Raw genomic sequence first — 18347 nt, forward strand, 5'->3', positions numbered from 1 at the left:
GGAGCGGTGGCACGGAGTGGTAAGGTGTCTGCCTTGCTGACACTAGACTAGAATGGACCAAGGTTCAATCCCCCAGCAACCAATGTGGTCCCCCAAGCCAGGAGCAATTTTTTTTTTTTTTTTTTTTTTTTTTTGGTTTTTGGTTTTTGGGTCACACCCGGCAGCGCTCGGGTTACTCCTGGCTCTATGTTCAGAAATCCTCTTGGCAAGTTCAGGGGACCATATGGGATGCCGGGATTCGAACCACCTTCCTTCTGCATGCAAGGCAAACACCCTACCTCCAGGCTATCTCTCCAGCCCCCAGGAGCTATTCCTGAACACATAGCCAGGAGTAACCCCTGAGCACCACCAAGTATGGCCCAAAATACAAAAGAAAAAAAAAAATCCAGGTTCAGAAGCCAGAGAGATAATACAGTGAGTAAGGCAATTGCCTTGCACATACCTGACCCAGTTTCATATCTGTCACCCCATATGGTCCCCTGAACACTGCTGGGTGTGGCCCAGAAGCAAAACAAATAAAGCCATGCTGTTTTGATTTTTTGTTTTGTTTTAGCCAGGATTTAGCCTCTTGCAAGGCAAGCACCCTATCTGCTGTCCTGTCCCACACTGACCATACCCAAGAAGTGTCCATTGTAATACTAAAATGTAATAATGAGATCGAGGGAATATTATAGGGGTCAAGGCCCTTGCCTTATACAAGGCAAACCAAGATTTGTTTTAGCTGTTTTTTTTTTGGAGGGGGTCATACCTGCTATTGCTCTGGGCTTATTGTAACTGCACTCAGGAATCACTCCTGCTCAGCTTACAGGCTCATCAACCCAGGGATCAAGCAACCTATTTCAAGGCAAATGCTCCTACCTTTGTACTATTGCTCCAGCCCCAGCCAACCACAATTTGAACCACTGCATGGTTCCCTGAACACCACCTCAGCACAGAGTCAAGAGTGGCCCAGAATTTTACTTCTCTTCCTGTAAATCACTAAAGCAGGTAGAAGACAGAGATATTTTTAGTAAAAAATTTAGTTTTAGGACTGAAGTGATAGTACAGTGAGTAGGGTGCTTGCCTTGCACATAACTGACCTAGGTATAATTTCTGGCACCACATATGGTTAGTCACCCAAACCATGCCAAGAGTGATCCCTGCATTTAGTCGAATGTAGCCAAAAATATATCTATTTTTATTTAGTCCTATGATTATTCTGTTCCATACTGTTGTCATGGTTCTTATTTCTAAAAAAAAAAAAAAAAAAGTGAATAAGACATTTGCCTTACATGCATCAAACCAGGATTTAATCCTTATCACTCTTTATTGTTCCTCAGAATACTGTCAAGAGTGATCCTTCAGTGAATAACCAGCAGTTATCCCTGACAACCATAAAGTGTGATCAAAAACAAAGCAAACAAAAAAGAAGCTTCTTTTGGGTCCCAGAGAGACAACTCAAGGGCTGGAACACATGTGTTGCCTGCAGGAGACCCAAGTTCAATCCCAGGCACCACCTGATCCCAGAACACCACCAAGAATGACCCTGAGTGCATTGCTCTTGAGCATTGCCAAATGTGATCCCAAAACCAAAATACATAGAGATTAAAAATAAGACATAAGGGCCAGAGCAATAGAATAGTGGTAGGGTGTTTGTCTTGCACGAGGCTGACCCAAGTTTGATCCCGGAATCCCATATGGTCCCCCAAGCCTGCCAGGAATGATTTTGTTTGTTTGGGGGTCACAACCCATGGCGCTCAGGGGTTACTCCTGGTTCTGCCCTCAGAAATCAGTCCTGGCAGGCTTGGGGGACCATCCATAATGCCAGAGATCAAACCCATGTTCGTCCTGGGTTGGCTGTGTACAAGGCAAATGCCCTACTGCTGAGCTATCTTTCCCGCCCCTCCAGGAATGATTTCTGAGAGCAGAGCCAGTGGTAACCCCTGAGCGTCTCTGGGTGTGGCCAAAAAAACAAACAAACAAAAAGATATGCATGATACCTCTTTAGTAACACTATAGCAAACCACGGTTTCTAAAGAGAAAAATGGAAAAGAGATAAGAAAAATGTCTGCCATGAGGCAGACAGCAGAACAGGCAGGAGGGAAACCAGGGACATTAGGAGGAGGAAATGTGCACTCATGAAGGGTGTTGGACATTGTGTAACCGAAACTCTATCATGTTGGAGCTAGAGCAATAGCACAATGGTAGGGCATTTGCTTTGCACACAGATGACCCAGGATGGACCCAGGCTCAATCCCCAGCAATCCATATGGTCCCCCGAGCCTGCCAGGAGTGATTTCTGAGTGAAGAATGTTTAAAAATAAAAACGGGGGCCCGGAGAGATAGCACAGCAGTGCAAGCAGCCGATCCAGGACCAAAGGTGGTTGGTTCGAATCCCGGCGTCCCATAGGGTCCCCCGTGCCTGCCAGGAGCTATTTCTGAGCAGACAGCCAGGAGTAACCCCTGAGCACCGCCGGGTGTGACCCAAAAACCAAAATAAATAAATAAATAAATAAATAAATAAATAAATAAATAAATAAATAAATAAAAAACGGGCCAGAGACATAGCATGGAGGCAGGGCATTTGCCTTTCATGCAGAAGTACAGTGGTTCGAATCCCTGCATCCCATATAGTCCCCCAAGCCTGCCAGGAGCAATTTCTGAGCATAGAACTAGGAGTAACCCCTGAGCACTGCCGGGTATGACCCAAAAACCAAAAAAAATAAAATAGCACAACAAAAAAAGAATTACTTTGGACCAGAGCTATGGCACATTGGATAGAGTACTTGTCTTACATGAACTGATCTGGGTTTGACCCCCAGCACCCCAGCTCCCTCCAGGAGTGATTCCTGAGTACAGAGCCAGGAGTAAGTACTTAAAGCACAGCTGGGTATGCCCCACCCCCAAAATATGCATGATAGGGGAGGGGGCAAATGGAATGCAGGAACTAGCTTCTTTTTTTTTGGGGGGGGGGGAGTTGGTTTGGGGTCCTCGGGGTTACTCCTGGCAGGCTCAGGGGGACCATTTGGGATGCAGGGATTGAACCTGGGTTGTTCTTGTTCAAGGCAAACGCCCTACCTGCTGTGCTATTGCTTTTGCCCCATGAGCTGGCTTCTTAAATGGATCAGTGGTCCTAACAGATGAAAATCCCTAGAGCAACCAGTCACTCCTTCCACTGTAAAGTGCAGATAACAACTCTCTTCTCTTTTGGGGGGGGGGGGGGGGTTTGGGGTCACACCTGGCAGAGCTCAGGGGTCACTCCTGGCTCTATGCTCAGATATCGCTCCTGGCAGGCTCAAGGGACCATATAGGATGCCAGGATTCGAACCACCAACCTTCTGCATGGAAGGCAAACGCCTTACCTCCATGCTATCTCTCCAGCCCCAATAACACTCTTCTAAATGGTGACTTTCTACAGAGTTCAGATATGGGACCAGAAACAGTACAGTGGGTAGTGACCCAAAACCAAAAAAATATATCAAATTAAAAAAAATAGAGTTCAAATAGAAATAGCGGATTCCTAAAGAACAATTTACCTTATAGTATCCTTATCATAGCTCAAAATACAAGGAGGGACATGGCAACAAAATTAGGATTAAAAAGTATTTTTATTGCGAAGTATACTGAAACATTGGCAGCCTTCCAGTAATATATAATCTGCCCTGTCTCCAGAGTATTCTAGAATAATAAACATTCAATCAGAACATTAAGTGCCTCTAGGATCCAGAATTTTGCCTATGAAGAGTAGGGCCCCTGTGTCTGTGTCCCTCAGTACAAAGATGAAGGGTTGGTTAAGGTGATAGTCCAGGGAGAAGGTGAGGTGGGCAGGCTGGAGCCCTGGGCTGGGTGTGGTGCCTGCACCATCCTCATTCCACTCAAAGCCAGCACGATGCTCCATTTGAGTCAGCTTGATAGGTTTGCCTGTGATCTTGCTAAAGTCTGGTGTCTCAAACAAGGACTGTAGCTCTGCAGAAATTGAGGGAAATTTCCATTAAAACCATATCTTACCCAACACCCCAGAAATGCAATCCTGATTCTTCATTCCTATTCCCAAAAAAGGTAAATAGAGCACATCTTCTGAACTTGGGTAAGGTATGTGGAGTTCTGGATTAGTGAAAGGTTAAGGTATTTGCCTAGAGCACACAGCAAGTGAGACTAAGGTTAGAAATCAGGTCAGCAGGCCATCTGTAGAGGTGGTGGTGTGAGTTCCTGCCATAGGAAATGTGTTCACAGGGCTGATGCATTAGACCAAGAAGGTAGGCAACTCACTCTACCCTCTTGTTGAATCAAGGAATGAGGCCCTGAGTCCTGCTGAGCTCAACAGACGACCCCACCCTTCCCAAGAGGAAAGGGATCTTGCAAACATACTTATCTCCTGCAGGGCCTTGGTGACTTCGCCTTCATAATTCAGCTTCAGTTTGGGGATGGACAGAACTGCTTGAACAGTCTTTAGTTCTCGGTCAATGTCATGAATGAACTCAGAAGTGAGACTTTCTTCTATCAAGGTCAAGTTCTGGGTCACTCTCAAAGGCAAGAAGAAGATGATACTCATGCTTCCACTCAAAGGCAGTTGGGCAATCTGCAAGAATGGAGAAAGTAGGGGATTGGCCCTTGAGAGCTTGGGTTAGCTCACTGCCAGCTGTTTCCTCTTCTGTGGCCCTCACCACACTTTCCCCATACTGATCTCTTAAACAGTTGTCCCCCTAGGCTAGTGCTTGCTGGCAGCAAAGATACTTACTTCCAAAACTAGGCCATTGCCTCTTTTTACCTTAGCTTAATACCAGCTGAAGTTACATGCACAGAAACAATTTCCTCCTGTGATTTCAAAACACTAGAATTGAATTCTGCATTTGTGTTTTCTCCCAAGATGTGTCTGCCAATAATTACTGATTATCTGGGATAAAAACACAGTTGAGAACTGAAACACAAGAATGGGTCATTTTTTCCCTAACCTCTGGGACAACCCCTAAAATCATACCCAGAAATATGGGTCTGAGCAGTTGCAAAAATGATTTTTCCCTCAAATGACTCAAGATTTTTGTCAGATTCTCAAAGAAAAAATTTAAGAACTATTGACCTTAGAGCTGAGGATCTGACTTAGTAGCAAAACATGCATAAGACCTAGATAAAACCCTTGGCCTCTGAGAAAATCACCACCACCAAGAACTATAGATCTCAAATGAGAAGTCAGATGTGAAATACTTATTTTTTTTGCCACACCCAGTGAGTTCCGGGGTTACTCCTGGCTATGCACTCAGAAATCGCTCCTGGCTTGGGGGACCATATGGGATGCCAGGGATCAAACCCCGGTCTGTCCTAGGCCAGTGCGGGCAAGGCAGACAGACGCCTTACCACTTGCACACACCACTCCAGCCCTGAAATATTTCTAATACCAATATTCGCAAGTAAAATTTAGATACTCCATCCTGTTCTTCACAAATGTCATAATTATACTTCTTGAATCTTGCTCAGTCCTCCAAGGTCAAGATGTTCTCATGAATGTAGTGACATATATCCATCCAAAAAAAACCCAAGATGATCTCATGGGGCCCAAGAAATAATACAGCAAATAGGGCACTTGCCTTGATGTGGTTGACCTAGAACCACATATGTTTTTTTGAGCCATGCGAGGAGTAAGCCCTGAGCACCACCAGGTATGGCCCAAAAGAATAACAACAAAAATGTCCTCATGCTATGCATGTTTGATGTTATACCAGGTGCAGTCCTGGATGAAAGAGTGGAGAAAGAAACAGGCCTTCTGAAAACACCCATAAAGCTCTTCCAACGCCTTCATCCCACTGACCAACTAACTTCACATGATTTTCAACTAATTAACTTTAGCATATATAAACTATTACATAAACAATGAGTCCTGCATATAAACTATTATTTCTAGCCAGAGAAGAGCATGGAATTTTGAGGACAGAAATTGCCCATTTTGACATTGCTGGCACCTGAGTAAAACTTGTTTTTGATTGACCTGTGTCTCTTAAACAATTGACCTTTGAGTGGTGAACACCTGGACATGGGTTAGAGAACACCTGCTATTTGGAGGAGGAAAGAAAACATACACTGGGTGGCCTAATCTTTGGAGCCATTGGGAACAGTTTACAGAGCTACCCACTTCCTTTCCTTTTGAGAAAACAAGATTCCAAGAACCTATTAACTTGCTCAAAGTAACTCATCAGGTGAAGAAGATACAGCTCAGCCAACTCCAGCACATTTCTACCTCAGGCCTTTCCCTCACCCCAACCCTGTACCACAGACCTTGCAGTTGAGATCAGAATCCAGGCCGTAGCGTATGACAGCTTTGGGATTTGACATCATGGGGACTTGTACTGTCCTCTCCTCGTCCAAGTGAAAGTCCGCCAGGGAAGTCTTTTTGGAGTCAAACTTAGTTGCCCACTGCCCTGGAATGAAATAGATAGTGTCCTGAGCCGCAGGAAACCAGAAAGGGGAGGAAAGAAGCCTTGAAGGAAGAGGATAGCTGAAAACCAACAGTGAGAGAAGTCAGTACTCAGACCATGACACATCAAGGTCTGAACCACAATGAGATAGACTGGAATAGACTGGGAACACTTTGGTTTTAGTTTCACTGGATTACATGAACTCTGATAGCCTGGAAGAGAAGAAAACTGGTCTCTGTTCTATAGTGGTGTGTCCAGGAACAGGGCCCAAGGATGTAAGTCAAGGAAAATGGTGGTGCCACAGAGGATCTATGAGCATGCTCCCTTACTGTATCTGTGTGTACTGCTCGCTTCCTGGAGAGATTGGTGCTTCAGTAAGAAGCCATGGAGCTCTTAGAGACAAAGGGTTGGAGAAATAGTATAGTGGATCGGGCATTTGCTTGGAATACAGCTGACCCAAGTTCAGTCCCTGGCAGAGCCTCCTATAAATCTTTGAATCCTGCTAAGAGTGATCCCTGAGCACAGAGGCAGGAATAAACCTTGGTACCACCAGGCATGTCCCCCCGCTCACCAGAAGCTTTCATAAAAGAGCCAAGGAGGGGCTAGGACAATGGTACAGTTAGTAGATGAACTGATGTGATCTCTGGCATCTCATATGGTCCCCTAAGTTCATCAGGAACAACCCAAGTACTGCCGAGTATACCCCCCCCCCCCAAAAAAAAAAGCCGTGCTGGAGAGTACAAAGGAGAGGAAGCTTGCCTGATACACAGCTGACCTGGGTTCAGTTCACTGCCATTTCATATAGTTACCTGAGTATCATCGGGAGTGATTCCTGAATTCAGAGCCAAGAGTAAGCCCTAGTATTGCCAGTGTGGCCCAAAAACCAAAATCAACAATAATAAAAAAAGAGCCAAGGCATCTAGTTTTGCTACTACTGATGACAAGAAGTTAGAAGCTGTGTGCATTTTTCCCCCAAGGGACTGAGTGTTTAGGGCCAAACCAGTGATGTTTTTGGACTACTTCTAGTGCATTTCTTGGGGAGGGTCACTCCTGGCAGTGTGCTCTGGGATCCATGTGATGCTGACAACTGAACCTGGCCCTCCTATATGCAAAGCATGTTTTCCAGCCTGCTGAGCCATCTTTCCATTTCTGCTTATAAGCTTTTTTTACAGGAAGGTTGAATCTCAGCTTAGACCGGCATGGGGCTGGCCTCACACTGGGTCTATGGAATGGTCCTGGCAATGCTGTTGTTAGAGATCAGTTTAACTAAGTTCCTTCTGTGTGCTGGGCACAGCGCCAAGGTGGGATGTGCAGTTGAGAGACAAACAAAATGTCTTGAAATCAATGTACAGTTCCTGGGTAGAGATGAGGAAATAGGCCCACAAGGGCCATAGGGTTGTGCAGGCCACCACTGCAAGTAATCACTGATCAGGACTGTTCTATTTAGCCCGAATTCAGACAGTGCTGCCCCCAACAGGACCAGGTGCGGAATTGCCTTCTCACTCGACCGGTCTTTCTCCAAAAACCTCCATCGCTCTGTGAACTCTTAGCAAATATTTGTCTTAGGTTTTTGTTTGTGTTTTTGGTTTGGTTTGATTTGGGGGCTACACCAAGCAGTGCACAGAACTAACTTCTGATTTTGTTTTTTTTTTTTTTTTTGGTTTTTGGGCCACACCCTGTGAGGCTCAGGGGTTACTCCTGGCTATGCGCTCAGAAGTTGCTCCTGGCTTCTTGGGGGACCATATGGGACGCCGGGGGATCGAACCGCGGTCCGTCCTAGGTTAGCGCAGGCAAGGCAGGCACCTTACCTCCAGCGCCACCGCCCGGCCCTAACTTCTGATTTTGAACTCAGGGATCACTCTTTGTGGGTCTCATGGAACCATATGGGGTACCTGGAGGCTGCATGCAAGAGACCTACCTACCCACTCATTGTACTATCTCTCTGGCCCCTGTTTGCCTTAGATTTGAAAACTCAGACACTCCCTGTGGCTTTGACTCTGGGTGCATGTTGAATTGGATCTTTACATCTCCCCCGTTTCCCAGTTCCTCTGATCCCACCACCCAGTTCTGGCCCAAAGAAAGAGATGAAACCTCACCCTTAAAGTAGGCCACCCCAAGAAGGAGAATACTGATTCCACTGGGCATCTCACGTGTGGACCTCGCAATCTTCCCCCTCATCTGGGCTTGTACCCAGTTATTGATCTCCTGCAGGTCCAAGCGAGAGTTGCCTGTCAGGATTCGGGGCCTGGTGCCATAGGCCTTCTCCAGTGGTGCCACAAAACTGGATTTTACTCGCAGCTCTGAGAAGAGATAAAGAAGAGGTTAGGAGCTCTGAGAGCTCACAAGCGTTCCTTCTCGGAGAGTGAGCCAGGTGTGGGATCAGGCTAACTGCTTAGCAGGTCTGACTTCCTGCCTAGCGTCTTCCTGAGACTTGCCAGGACTTGGTGCCAGCTTCCCTGTCCAAACAGGGAACAACAGACTTTGCTCATTGCTGTTTCTCTTCACGTTCCTGTGGTCCCACAGCTGTTCCCCTGTCTTCTTCTACTTACTTCCTCTTTCTGATCCTCTTAGAGCCCACAGGGCCCCTTCCTGTCCATAGCAGCAAAGTCTGTCCTTGGAAGACAGAATCTATTGTTCAGAATTACATACACACGTCCCCCAAGATCCCAGGCTAGCAACTCACTCCTCTCAAAGACGATCCGGGAAGCACTCTTGAGGTTTTTTTGAGGGGTTGTGACAGCGGCTAGGAGCTCCTTATAGGTGCTGTGAATGTCTGGGTTGCTGATCAGGTCATAGTAGAGGGCCCTATGGATGCTGGATTCTGTTCGCTGTTCCGCTCCTGACAGACACAAAGGGGATCTGGATAATTCCCCTCCAGGGCCCCAACCCACAGCCTCCTTAGTCAACCCAGGTACTCCATCTTCCTAGTTTGTATGTCTGCTGATTTACAGACTTTCTAGGTGGCCAAGAGAGATGAAGACAATAAAGAAATACATTTTCCTAAATTGGCTAAAGGCATCAGGCCTGGAGAGAGAGAGAGAGGTGGGAATGATGAGCACAAGCTGCTGCTTTCTTTCCATAGAACCCACCAGACTGCCCCATCACCCACTTATCAGTTTCCTGAGAGCTCAGATGTGACCGGAGGGCAGCAACCATCACTGCCAACATGTGATTTAAGCCCTAGCATAGCCCAATGGCTAGGAGCAACAGCCCATTGCAGGGATGAATGAGTATGAAGTTACCAAGCCAATGAGTGGCTCCTGCCCCCTACCCAAGAGGCACAGGGGATGTTTGTGCCCAGCTCCCCCAGTCCACTCATGGGCGCCAGGATCCCTGGGGGAGGCCTCCCTAAGCCTCAGAACAAGGGACATGAGCAAGGCTAATGGCTGCTCTGAACTGCTGAACCCTTGTACCTTGGGCACTCACCCAGCGACAGGGCAGAGAGTGCAGTGGCCAGGCTGAGCGGGGATAGGAGCACATTGGTGGTGGGGTTGTCACCCGAGCATGCACGATACAGGTCATAGCCAAAGTTCGAGACTGCAGCTGCCAGTTTGTTCACAGGAACCTTGAAGAAGGGATCCTCTTCCTCCGTAGGCATCCCTGTGGAGTCGGGGACCAGGGAGCCCTGGATTTGAGTATAAGGATCAGGGGAGACAGGAGGAAGAGACAATTTTTACAACTCTGAGTGGGACTGTCATTCTGGATCCTACAGGGTATCCTGCCTGGTTGCACTTCCTGAATAGATACAGCCCTAAGAGAGGAACTGGCTAGGTTTAAACATGAGCTTGGGATGTTCTTTAAAAAAATATACGGAGTGCTGGAGAGATGGTACAAACAGCAGCAGCAGTGAGATGACAAGGTAGCTAGATGGGTTGAGCATGAGTTATGTATGCAGAATCCCCAAGTTCAGTTCTGATGCTTGAACCTGACGATCCCCTAAGCATTGTCAGATTTGGCCCAAAAACAAAAATTACAAAGTAAAAAGAAAGATGTCCCAAGAATTCCCTCAGTCTTTTGTTTGTTTTGTTTTGTGGTTACACCAGCAGTGCTCAGGTTACTCCTGGCAGGCTCGGGGGACCACATGGGATGCTGGGAATCAAACCACTGTCCATCCTCGGTCAGCCTCGTGCCAGGCAAATGCCCTACTGCTATGCTATCTCTCTGGCCCCTCCTCTCAGTCTTGTTCACTCTCTCTGATCCCACATCTCTACCTGGACTTTCCTTTCAAATGTCTCCTCTTGCCTCACTTTCAAGGTCCTGGTCAGTTACTACCTCCTGCAGCACAAATATTCCACCATCCACCCTGTGCCGAGCTCTCTATGAAGCCATTCTCATTTGACTTCATATTTGTGCATGTAATTGTCTGAAACTCCAAAAGACTAAAATCTTCAAAATGTCCTTGATGAATCTTCTGTATCTCTACCCACAGAGTTAGGAATTCAGGGAATAAAAACAAGTGTGTGTCACACTGACCCTATAAGGATTGGTCTTGGACGTGGGGTGAGAGGACCTATTTGATTTTGCTATTGTTTTAATAGTCTTATTTTATTTTAGGAAGTTTGGAGGCTATATCCCGTGGTTTTCAGGGTCTCTCTGTTGGTCAGGGATAACTCCTAACATTTAAACCAGGAATTAAACCAGGATCAGTTGTGTTCAAAGCAAGTGCATTATCTCCTGTACTAATTCCCTGGCCCATATCTGTTTGGTTTTTATTTGCTTGTTTGGGGCCTCACTCTGAGCTACTTATTTCCAGTCTGGTGCTCAGGGCTTATTCCGCCAGTGCTCTGGGGACCAAGTGGTGCTGGGGATTAAATATGGGCTTCCTGCATGCAAAGTCTGTGCTCATTGAACCACCTCTCCAACCCAGAAAGGGGTTTGGTTTTTAGGGCCACACCCAGTGTACGTTGGGGTTACTCCTGATGGTGTTCAAGGACCAGGTTTAGCTGCCTGTAAGACAAACACCTTAATCCTTGTACTCTCTTTCTAGCCCCATGAAGATTCTTTTTAGTTTTATTTTTGATTTTGGACCACACCTGGCGGTGCTCAGGCAGTATTCTGGCTCTGTACTCAGAAATCACTCCTGGGGACCAAAGAGATAGCACAGCAGTAAGGCATTTGCCCTGTATGCAGCCAATCCAGGACAGACGGTGGTTTAAATCTCGGCATCCCATATGGCCTGCCCCCCCCCTTCCGTGCCTGCCAGGCAGTCAGGAGTAACCCCTGAGCGCCATTGGGGAGGGAGGGAAGAAGGAAGGAAGGAAGGAAGGAAGGAAGGAAGGAAGGAAGGAAGGAAGGAAGGAAGGAAGGAAGGAAGGGAGGAAGGAGAAGGGAGGGAGGGAGGGAGGGAGGGAGGGAGGGAGGGAGGGAGGGAGGGGAGGGAGGGGAGGGGGAGGGAGGGAGGGAGGAAGGAAGGAAGGAAGGAAGGAAGGAAGGAAGGAAGGAAGGAAGGAAGGAAGGAAGGAAGGAAGGAAGGAAGGAAGGAAGGAAGGAAGGAAGGAAGGAAGGAATCACTCCTGGCAGGATCAGGGGGGACCATATAGGATCCCGGGGATTGAATCGGTTTGTCCCAGGTTGGTTGCATGCAAGAAAAACACCCTACCCGCTGTGCTATTGCTTTGGCCCCCGCCCCATAAAGATTCTTTAAAATTTCATATTACATCTATAAAAATTCTAATATCTGCAGAAAATAAAATGGGAATTAAAAAAGCTTAAAAATAATACAGTAAAAATCCATATATAGTTAGGCCAGAGCAGGAGATGGGGGGAGACAGGGCATGGTCAAAATGGGTTTGAACCCCAGAGCACCACAAAGAGTGATCCTCGAGCACAGAGCCAGGAACAAGCCTGAGCACCACCAAGTGTGTCCCATCCAAAAATTTATACTAAATGTTAGAGATAAAACCCAACAAGTAATCTAACAGATTTAGATCAATCTAAATCAGAGACTCCAGTAAAAACGTCCTGTCTGAAGTTACATAGAGAGTGAGAGTCAGAGGCAGATGCAGCCTCAGAGTCACAACATTATTCAGGATCCAGCTGTAGACCAGCTGCTTAAACCCTTGTGCGACAACACTGTAGAGCCTGGGCTTCTGGGCCTCTGCTGCTGCCGCCCCACTCTGCTCTCAAGAGGAGCTGAGGCCTTTCCATACCCATCTCTACTCAGCACTGGCTCAGATCAGCACCACTGTTGGAGATCACCAGAAATATGCAAAGTTGCATGATGGGCTCTTCCAGGACAGGCCTGAGTTGTTTAAAGTTCTTCATGTTTCACTCTACAGGTCTGAATTTTGGCCCCATTATGTTCCCTGAGAGAAAAGGCATTGTTTCCTCAGTCTTGCTGGTGGGAAAACCAAGGCCTATCTAGATGTAAAGAAAGATCAGAGGTTGGCCGTGTATGTGATCTAGCTGCCCACGTTGCCTCTCACCTCTCACACTCCCACCTCCCCTGCCTCACCCCACTCACCTCCTCTGGGCCACTGGGGGGTGTCTTGGCAGCTGCCATGCCCCAAGAGCGCTCCAGTGCAGAGCAGTAGCACAAGGGCCTGCATTCTGGCCTGCAAGGAAGTAAGGGACAGCTGGCAGCTTCTCTTGCTGCGAGGTCACCCTGTGCAGGGGACAGGAGATGGCAGGGCCACACTCTCTCTCTCTCTCTCTCTCTCTCTCTCTCTCTCTCTCTCTCTCTCTCTCTCTCTCTCTCTCTCTCTCTCTCACACACACACACACACACACACAGCTGGAATGGCACCTCACCTAAATGAGCTTTTTCTCTTAGCAGCCCCCTGGTGAGGGAGACCTTGGCTGTCATCCCATGTTCTGTATTGGGAACCCCCGTCTGACCAAGAGCTCAGAGTAGGAAAGAGGCAATGGTGGTTCACAGATGGCTCATAAGTGACACTCAGGAGGCTCATAAAGGGGCTCACAGATGGTGCACAGGCAGCTTACAGGTGGCTCACAGGTGGTACACAGGTGGCTGCTTTCTGGAGGCGGCAGATGAGCTCCTCCCAGAGGGTTAGGAGCAATGACTACTAACAGATGGACTGAGCCTGGATCTCATGTCTGGGATCTCACATTATAAAGTACTCAGACCCACCTTGAATTGGGACCTGTGGCCTTATCAGGATGCCCATTCACTTCTCAGACAGTCCTATAATAATTCTGTGGTAATAATTCTATGATGAGTTCTTAATTTTTGTTTATTGTATGGGACACTGAGGATCAAATCCAGATCAGTTGAATGCAAGGCAAGAGCCTTACCATTTCTCCTACCTAGCTCCACCATTCTTTAGCCCTCTGCATTCACAGCTTGGTGCTTATAATCAAGATGCTGGGTGGGAGGGGTAGATGCAGCTAGAGGGAAGCCCACAGATAAGATCATCTCACAGGACTTCTGTTTAAAGCAAAGCCACCAGGACCTTCAGTGGTTCCACATTCTCTATGCACGTGTCTGAATCTGGGATTTAACATCTGTCTTTCCTGCTTCTCATCTCCTTGGCAACTCACACACAAAACATGCACACAAAATTCAGACTCTGGGGCCTGAGTGATAGTATTGCAGATAAAGTACTTGCCTTGCAAACAGGCAACCCAGGATTCTATCCCCAGCACTCCAAATGATCCCCCAAGCATGCCAAGAGTGACCTCTGAACACAGAGCCGGGAGTAAACCATAAGCACCATTGAATGTGACCCAAAAAAAAAACCAAACCAAAACAAAACACAGACTTCTTCATTATCTTTCCAGAGACTCAGTCATCAGCTGACTCCCCCTATATACACATACATGCTATCACACACTTCTCTTCTCTTCTTTTCTTTTCTTTTTTCTCTCTTTCTCTTACTCTCTCTCCCCCAACTTCCCAGGGATTTTATTCAGGGAAATATTCAAAATTTATTTCTTTTTTGTTTTGTTTTGTTTTCGGTCACACTCAGTGGCACTCAGGTTACTCCTGGCTTTGCACTCAGAAATTGCTCCTGGCTGGCTTGGGGGACCATATGGGATGCTGGAATTCAAACCACCATTCATCCTGGATCAGCTGCATGCAAAGCAAACACCCCACTATTATGCTATCTCTTCTGCCCTCAGAACTTATTTTTAATTCTATTCTCAGGAATCACTCCTGGCAGGACTCAGTCCACATTGGCTGCCTGCCAGACAAACACCATCCCCATTATTCTACCTCTCTGGCACCTACACATATTTTCCTTCCTTCCTTCCTTCCTTCCTTCCTTCCTTCCTTCCTTCCTTCCTTCCTTCCTTCCTTCCTTCCTTCCTTCCTCCCTCCCTCCCTCCCTCCCTCCCTCCCTCCCTCCCTCCCTCCCTTCCTTCCTTCCTTCCTTCCTTCCTTCCTTCCTTCCTTCCTTCCTTCCTTTCTTTCTTTTTTTTGCCACATCCAGTAACGCTCAGGGGTTACTCCTGGCTTTGCGCTCAGAAATCACTCCTGGCTTGGGGGACCATATGGGACACCGGGGGATCCAACCGCGGTCCGTCCTAGGCTAGCGCAGGCAAGGCAGGCACCTTACCTCTAGCACCACCATACCGGCCCCACATATTTTTCTTATACCTTCATACAAATAGAAAACTTGGTAGGGCCACATGTGATTTGTACCCAAGATTCTGAAAATAAAGTATAATAAAATAAAATAAAATGGTAAACCCACTGATTCACCATACTGCTGAGACATAATTTTTGGCCTCATACCAGGGGTATTAGTTTAAGCCACACACAGAGCAAAAAAGACAAAAGAAAAAACTGGCCCCCTAAATTTGCTTTTCTTGTTCGTGCTCACTCAGGACTGCCCATGCTGGGGACCAACTTTCCAAATCCCTAATCAGATCCTGAGCAGTGTCTCTGACAGCAGATTCTCAGCAACTGCCCTTCAATTACTGAGCACTTTGACTCTGGAGCATTTCAGCTGAAACAAAGGGGAAAAATTTCTGCCAAACAAGTGAGGCACCTGTGTTCTACCTGGGTTCACTACCTGAATAGTCCCATCAGGATTGGAGGAATCTTCTGTGACTTGTTTTGTTTTGAGACCACACCCAATAGCGCACAGGATTTACTCAGGGGACCACATAGGATGATTGAATCCAGATTGGCCCATGTGCAAGGTAAGAGCTCTACCCACTGCACTAAGGCTCGGGCCGCACCTCTCATGGCTTGATTATCACTTCAAAATGTTAGTGCCAATGGAAGGCTATAGGAAAAGCTGGGTTCTCCGACCAGAGAGGAATGAACCAGGAGGAAGGAAAGAGGGAATCATCTTAGGTAGTGTGTAAGAAAAGTAAAAAACCCACCCATATTCATTGAAAGGTAGGCCCTGCTTGGTGGGATCCTTGCCTAGCCTGAGCCCTGATTATGTGGCTGATCACTGTCACTGCATGGGCTGGATGGAGAGGCAGAGAGAGACACTGGCCCTTGGGTCCAAAGCCAACCCTGATTCAGGCGACACAGCCCCTTCTTAGCTGTACCAAAGCCTAGCAAGAAGGGATGGACAGAGAGGACTGAATGCAAAGGACACAGAGGACAAAGAAGGGGTCTGCATGGCCCCTCTGCATCTTGAGTCTTCATTGATTGAGCTGGGAAGGCAGGTGGGCAGTCACTGGCTGACAGTACACAGGCCTTGGATGCTTCCCTGTCCAAGGGAAGAATCCAAACCAGACTTATGCCCTGCCAGGTGGAGTGGGCACAGGGACAGTCTCTGTTGAGCCAAGGTCAGACCCAATAAAAAAGGCAGGAGCACTGAAATCTGGGGTTCTTGCCTTCCAGTTCTGAGGATGCGTTTGTGCCAACGCATGTGTTTCAGATTAAACTGGTTTGTGCTGACAAACTCCATCCCCTCCTTCTCCCAGAACTGCCTGACCTCAGGCACAGTGTGGGGAGGGGCACCACCCTTTCCTCTGGCTTTGGGAAAGAGGCTAAGAGGGTCTCCCCAAATCCATCCCTTGCAATGGTGACTATACTAGACCTCAGCCATATTTCTTTCAAATTTGTAGAACCTGAGTCATTGAGACCTTCCCATACCCCCAAAAGGACCAGTCCTAGGAGTAGAGCCCCTGAACCCCAGTCCCTCCCACGCCCAGGCTGGCCAGACATTGGTGGGGTTTCTGGGAAGCTACAGCTTTTCCTGGGTTGAGACACTGACTCCTTGCAGCAAATGCCCCAGGGGGCGCAGGGTGTGGACCTCCATTCTTTCCAGTACTGGCAGTGGGCCCCACCGCCTACACTGGCTGTGCTGAACAGGGGTCATTGTTTATGTAAAGCCCAAATCCCATTGGCCTTCCAGCTTTTACTCACGGCAAATTTGGCCAAAGAAAAATTCCCACCCTTTTTCTTCAACTGGATCCAAGGGTCCAGCTGTCCTTCATCCGGGGCCCCAGCACCGCTCAGCAGGCCAGCTGCTTGGCAGGGCTGGAGAGTTACCTTTGAAATCAGCACCAGTTGATTATGGAAAAGCCTCTGGGAGCAGGAGTGAAGCCACAGCCAGGCTGAGCTGCAGGATGAACTGTCTCCCCAAATCTCCCAAGGGAACATGCTTGCCCCTCCTGGCAGCTTCCACCCCTCTGAGATGCTGATTAGCCGCTGAGCTCTCTGCCTCTTCCCCCACACTACCCCTCCGAAAGTGGACCCTTGCTCCATTCAAGCCTTTCCAGCATTTCTCCCAGAGGTGCAGGGAGTAGAAAATAAGTGGGCCTGGCGTGGGCCCCCCATTCCCTCTTCTTCCCTCATCCACTCTTTCTAGAGCCCAGACTGCAGGGGATACCATCTCCTCACATTTTTTTCCCTTGCTTCTCTGCTCTTCCCCTCCACAGTTGCCCCCAGCATGGAAGAATCCCTCCCATCCACCCCAGAGATGCTGACAAGACCGGACAGGGAGCTGCATTACCTGTGGATGTGCTCCGCTGTGCCCAGCCTGGGTCCCTGGAAGCCCTGAGCACTAAGGGGCTCCCTCAAGCCCGGGAGCTTTTACTGCAGCCTCCAAAGACAGTCCAACAGGCTTCAGGTTACAGCTGCTTCTTTCTTAAAGCGGCCTGCGCTCTATTTGGATTCTCTGATTGCATCATTATGTGTGGTTAATGTTAACCCACAGCTACCCTCCAGCTCCCATCCCAATGTGCTCCATTTACATACTAAGTCCTCCACCAGCTTTCTCCTCTACTTCTTGGAAGCTCCTGAGGCCACCCTAGCCAGCTTGTAGGGAAGAAGCCATGGTAAGAAAGTTGCCCACCTGGGCCTACGAGGCTAACCAGGAGGAAATAGCCTAGTGCTGGGACCACAGGTTTCTCTGGATCATTGACTCTGGCACTAGCTGGTTTAGGACAAGACAAATTTCATGGTGTCTCTCCATTCCTCACTGAAAAGTGCCTAGAGGAGCCTGTGCACCTCTATAGCCTATATAGCCCAGAAACGTGTCATGTCTTCTGATCAGAAAGGGCATGGACAGTGCCAGAAAGATAGTACAGCATGTGTTTGCCTTGCATGCTGCTGATCTCAGTTTGCAATCCTTGGCACCCCCAAAAGAGAGAAGAAATAAATTGTCTTGCATGTGGAAAGCCCTAGATTCAATCACTGGCATAGGAAAAATAAAAAAGACAAATGATGGGTCAGAGTAATAGTATAGTGGGTAAGGCACTTGCCTTGCATGTGACTGACCCAGGAATGTTTCCCAGCATCCCATATTGTGTCCCATAATGTCCCCACAAACCTGCAAGGAATGATCCCAGAATGCAGATCCAGGAGAAACTCCTGAGCACTGCCAGTGTGTCCTTCCCCCCCTCAAATACACACAAAAGACAAAGGGTCCAAGCAATAGTATAGAGGGTAAGGTGTTTGCTTTGCATACAATTTACACATGTTTGATCCCCAGCATCCCACTGTGGTCCCCCAAGCACTGCCAGGAGTAATTCTTGAATGCAGAGCCAGGAACCCCTAAGCATCTCCTATAGTGACCCCCAAACAAAAAC

The 18347-nt window shown here is 47.8% G+C and overlaps 1 protein-coding gene across 1 annotated transcript; it reads right to left on the reverse strand.

Moving 5' to 3' along the window:
* Positions 1-3550: 3550 nt before the first annotated feature.
* SERPINF1 (serpin family F member 1) lies at positions 3551-17406 on the reverse strand. The gene is made up of 8 exons (XM_049782539.1): positions 17270-17406; positions 12850-12940; positions 9813-10011; positions 9070-9225; positions 8483-8686; positions 6247-6389; positions 4348-4558; positions 3551-3945 (listed from the first exon to the last, which is right to left on the reverse strand). Exons 2-8 carry the CDS (start codon positions 12886-12888, stop codon positions 3686-3688), a joined length of 1212 nt encoding a protein of 403 aa, XP_049638496.1. The 5' UTR covers positions 12889-12940; positions 17270-17406; the 3' UTR covers positions 3551-3685.
* Between the last annotated feature and the right edge of the window lie 941 nt (positions 17407-18347).

The sequence above is a fragment of the Suncus etruscus genome, chromosome 1 (assembly GCF_024139225.1).
Source record: "Suncus etruscus isolate mSunEtr1 chromosome 1, mSunEtr1.pri.cur, whole genome shotgun sequence".
NCBI classification, from domain to species: Eukaryota; Metazoa; Chordata; class Mammalia; order Eulipotyphla; family Soricidae; genus Suncus; species Suncus etruscus.

Bases quoted from the DNA above. Each gene is read 5' to 3' on its own strand.
- SERPINF1 (XM_049782539.1), bottom strand. From the start codon at position 12,888: ATGGCAGCTGCCAAGACACCCCCCAGTGGCCCAGAGGAG. The intron at 9,226-9,812 runs GTGAGTGCCCAA...TGTGTCTGTCAG, and splicing joins ACTCTCTGCCCTGTCGCTGG to GAGCGGAACAGCGAACAGAA. The intron at 8,687-9,069 runs GTGAGTTGCTAG...ATCTCTTCTCAG, and splicing joins CCGGATCGTCTTTGAGAGGA to AGCTGCGAGTAAAATCCAGT.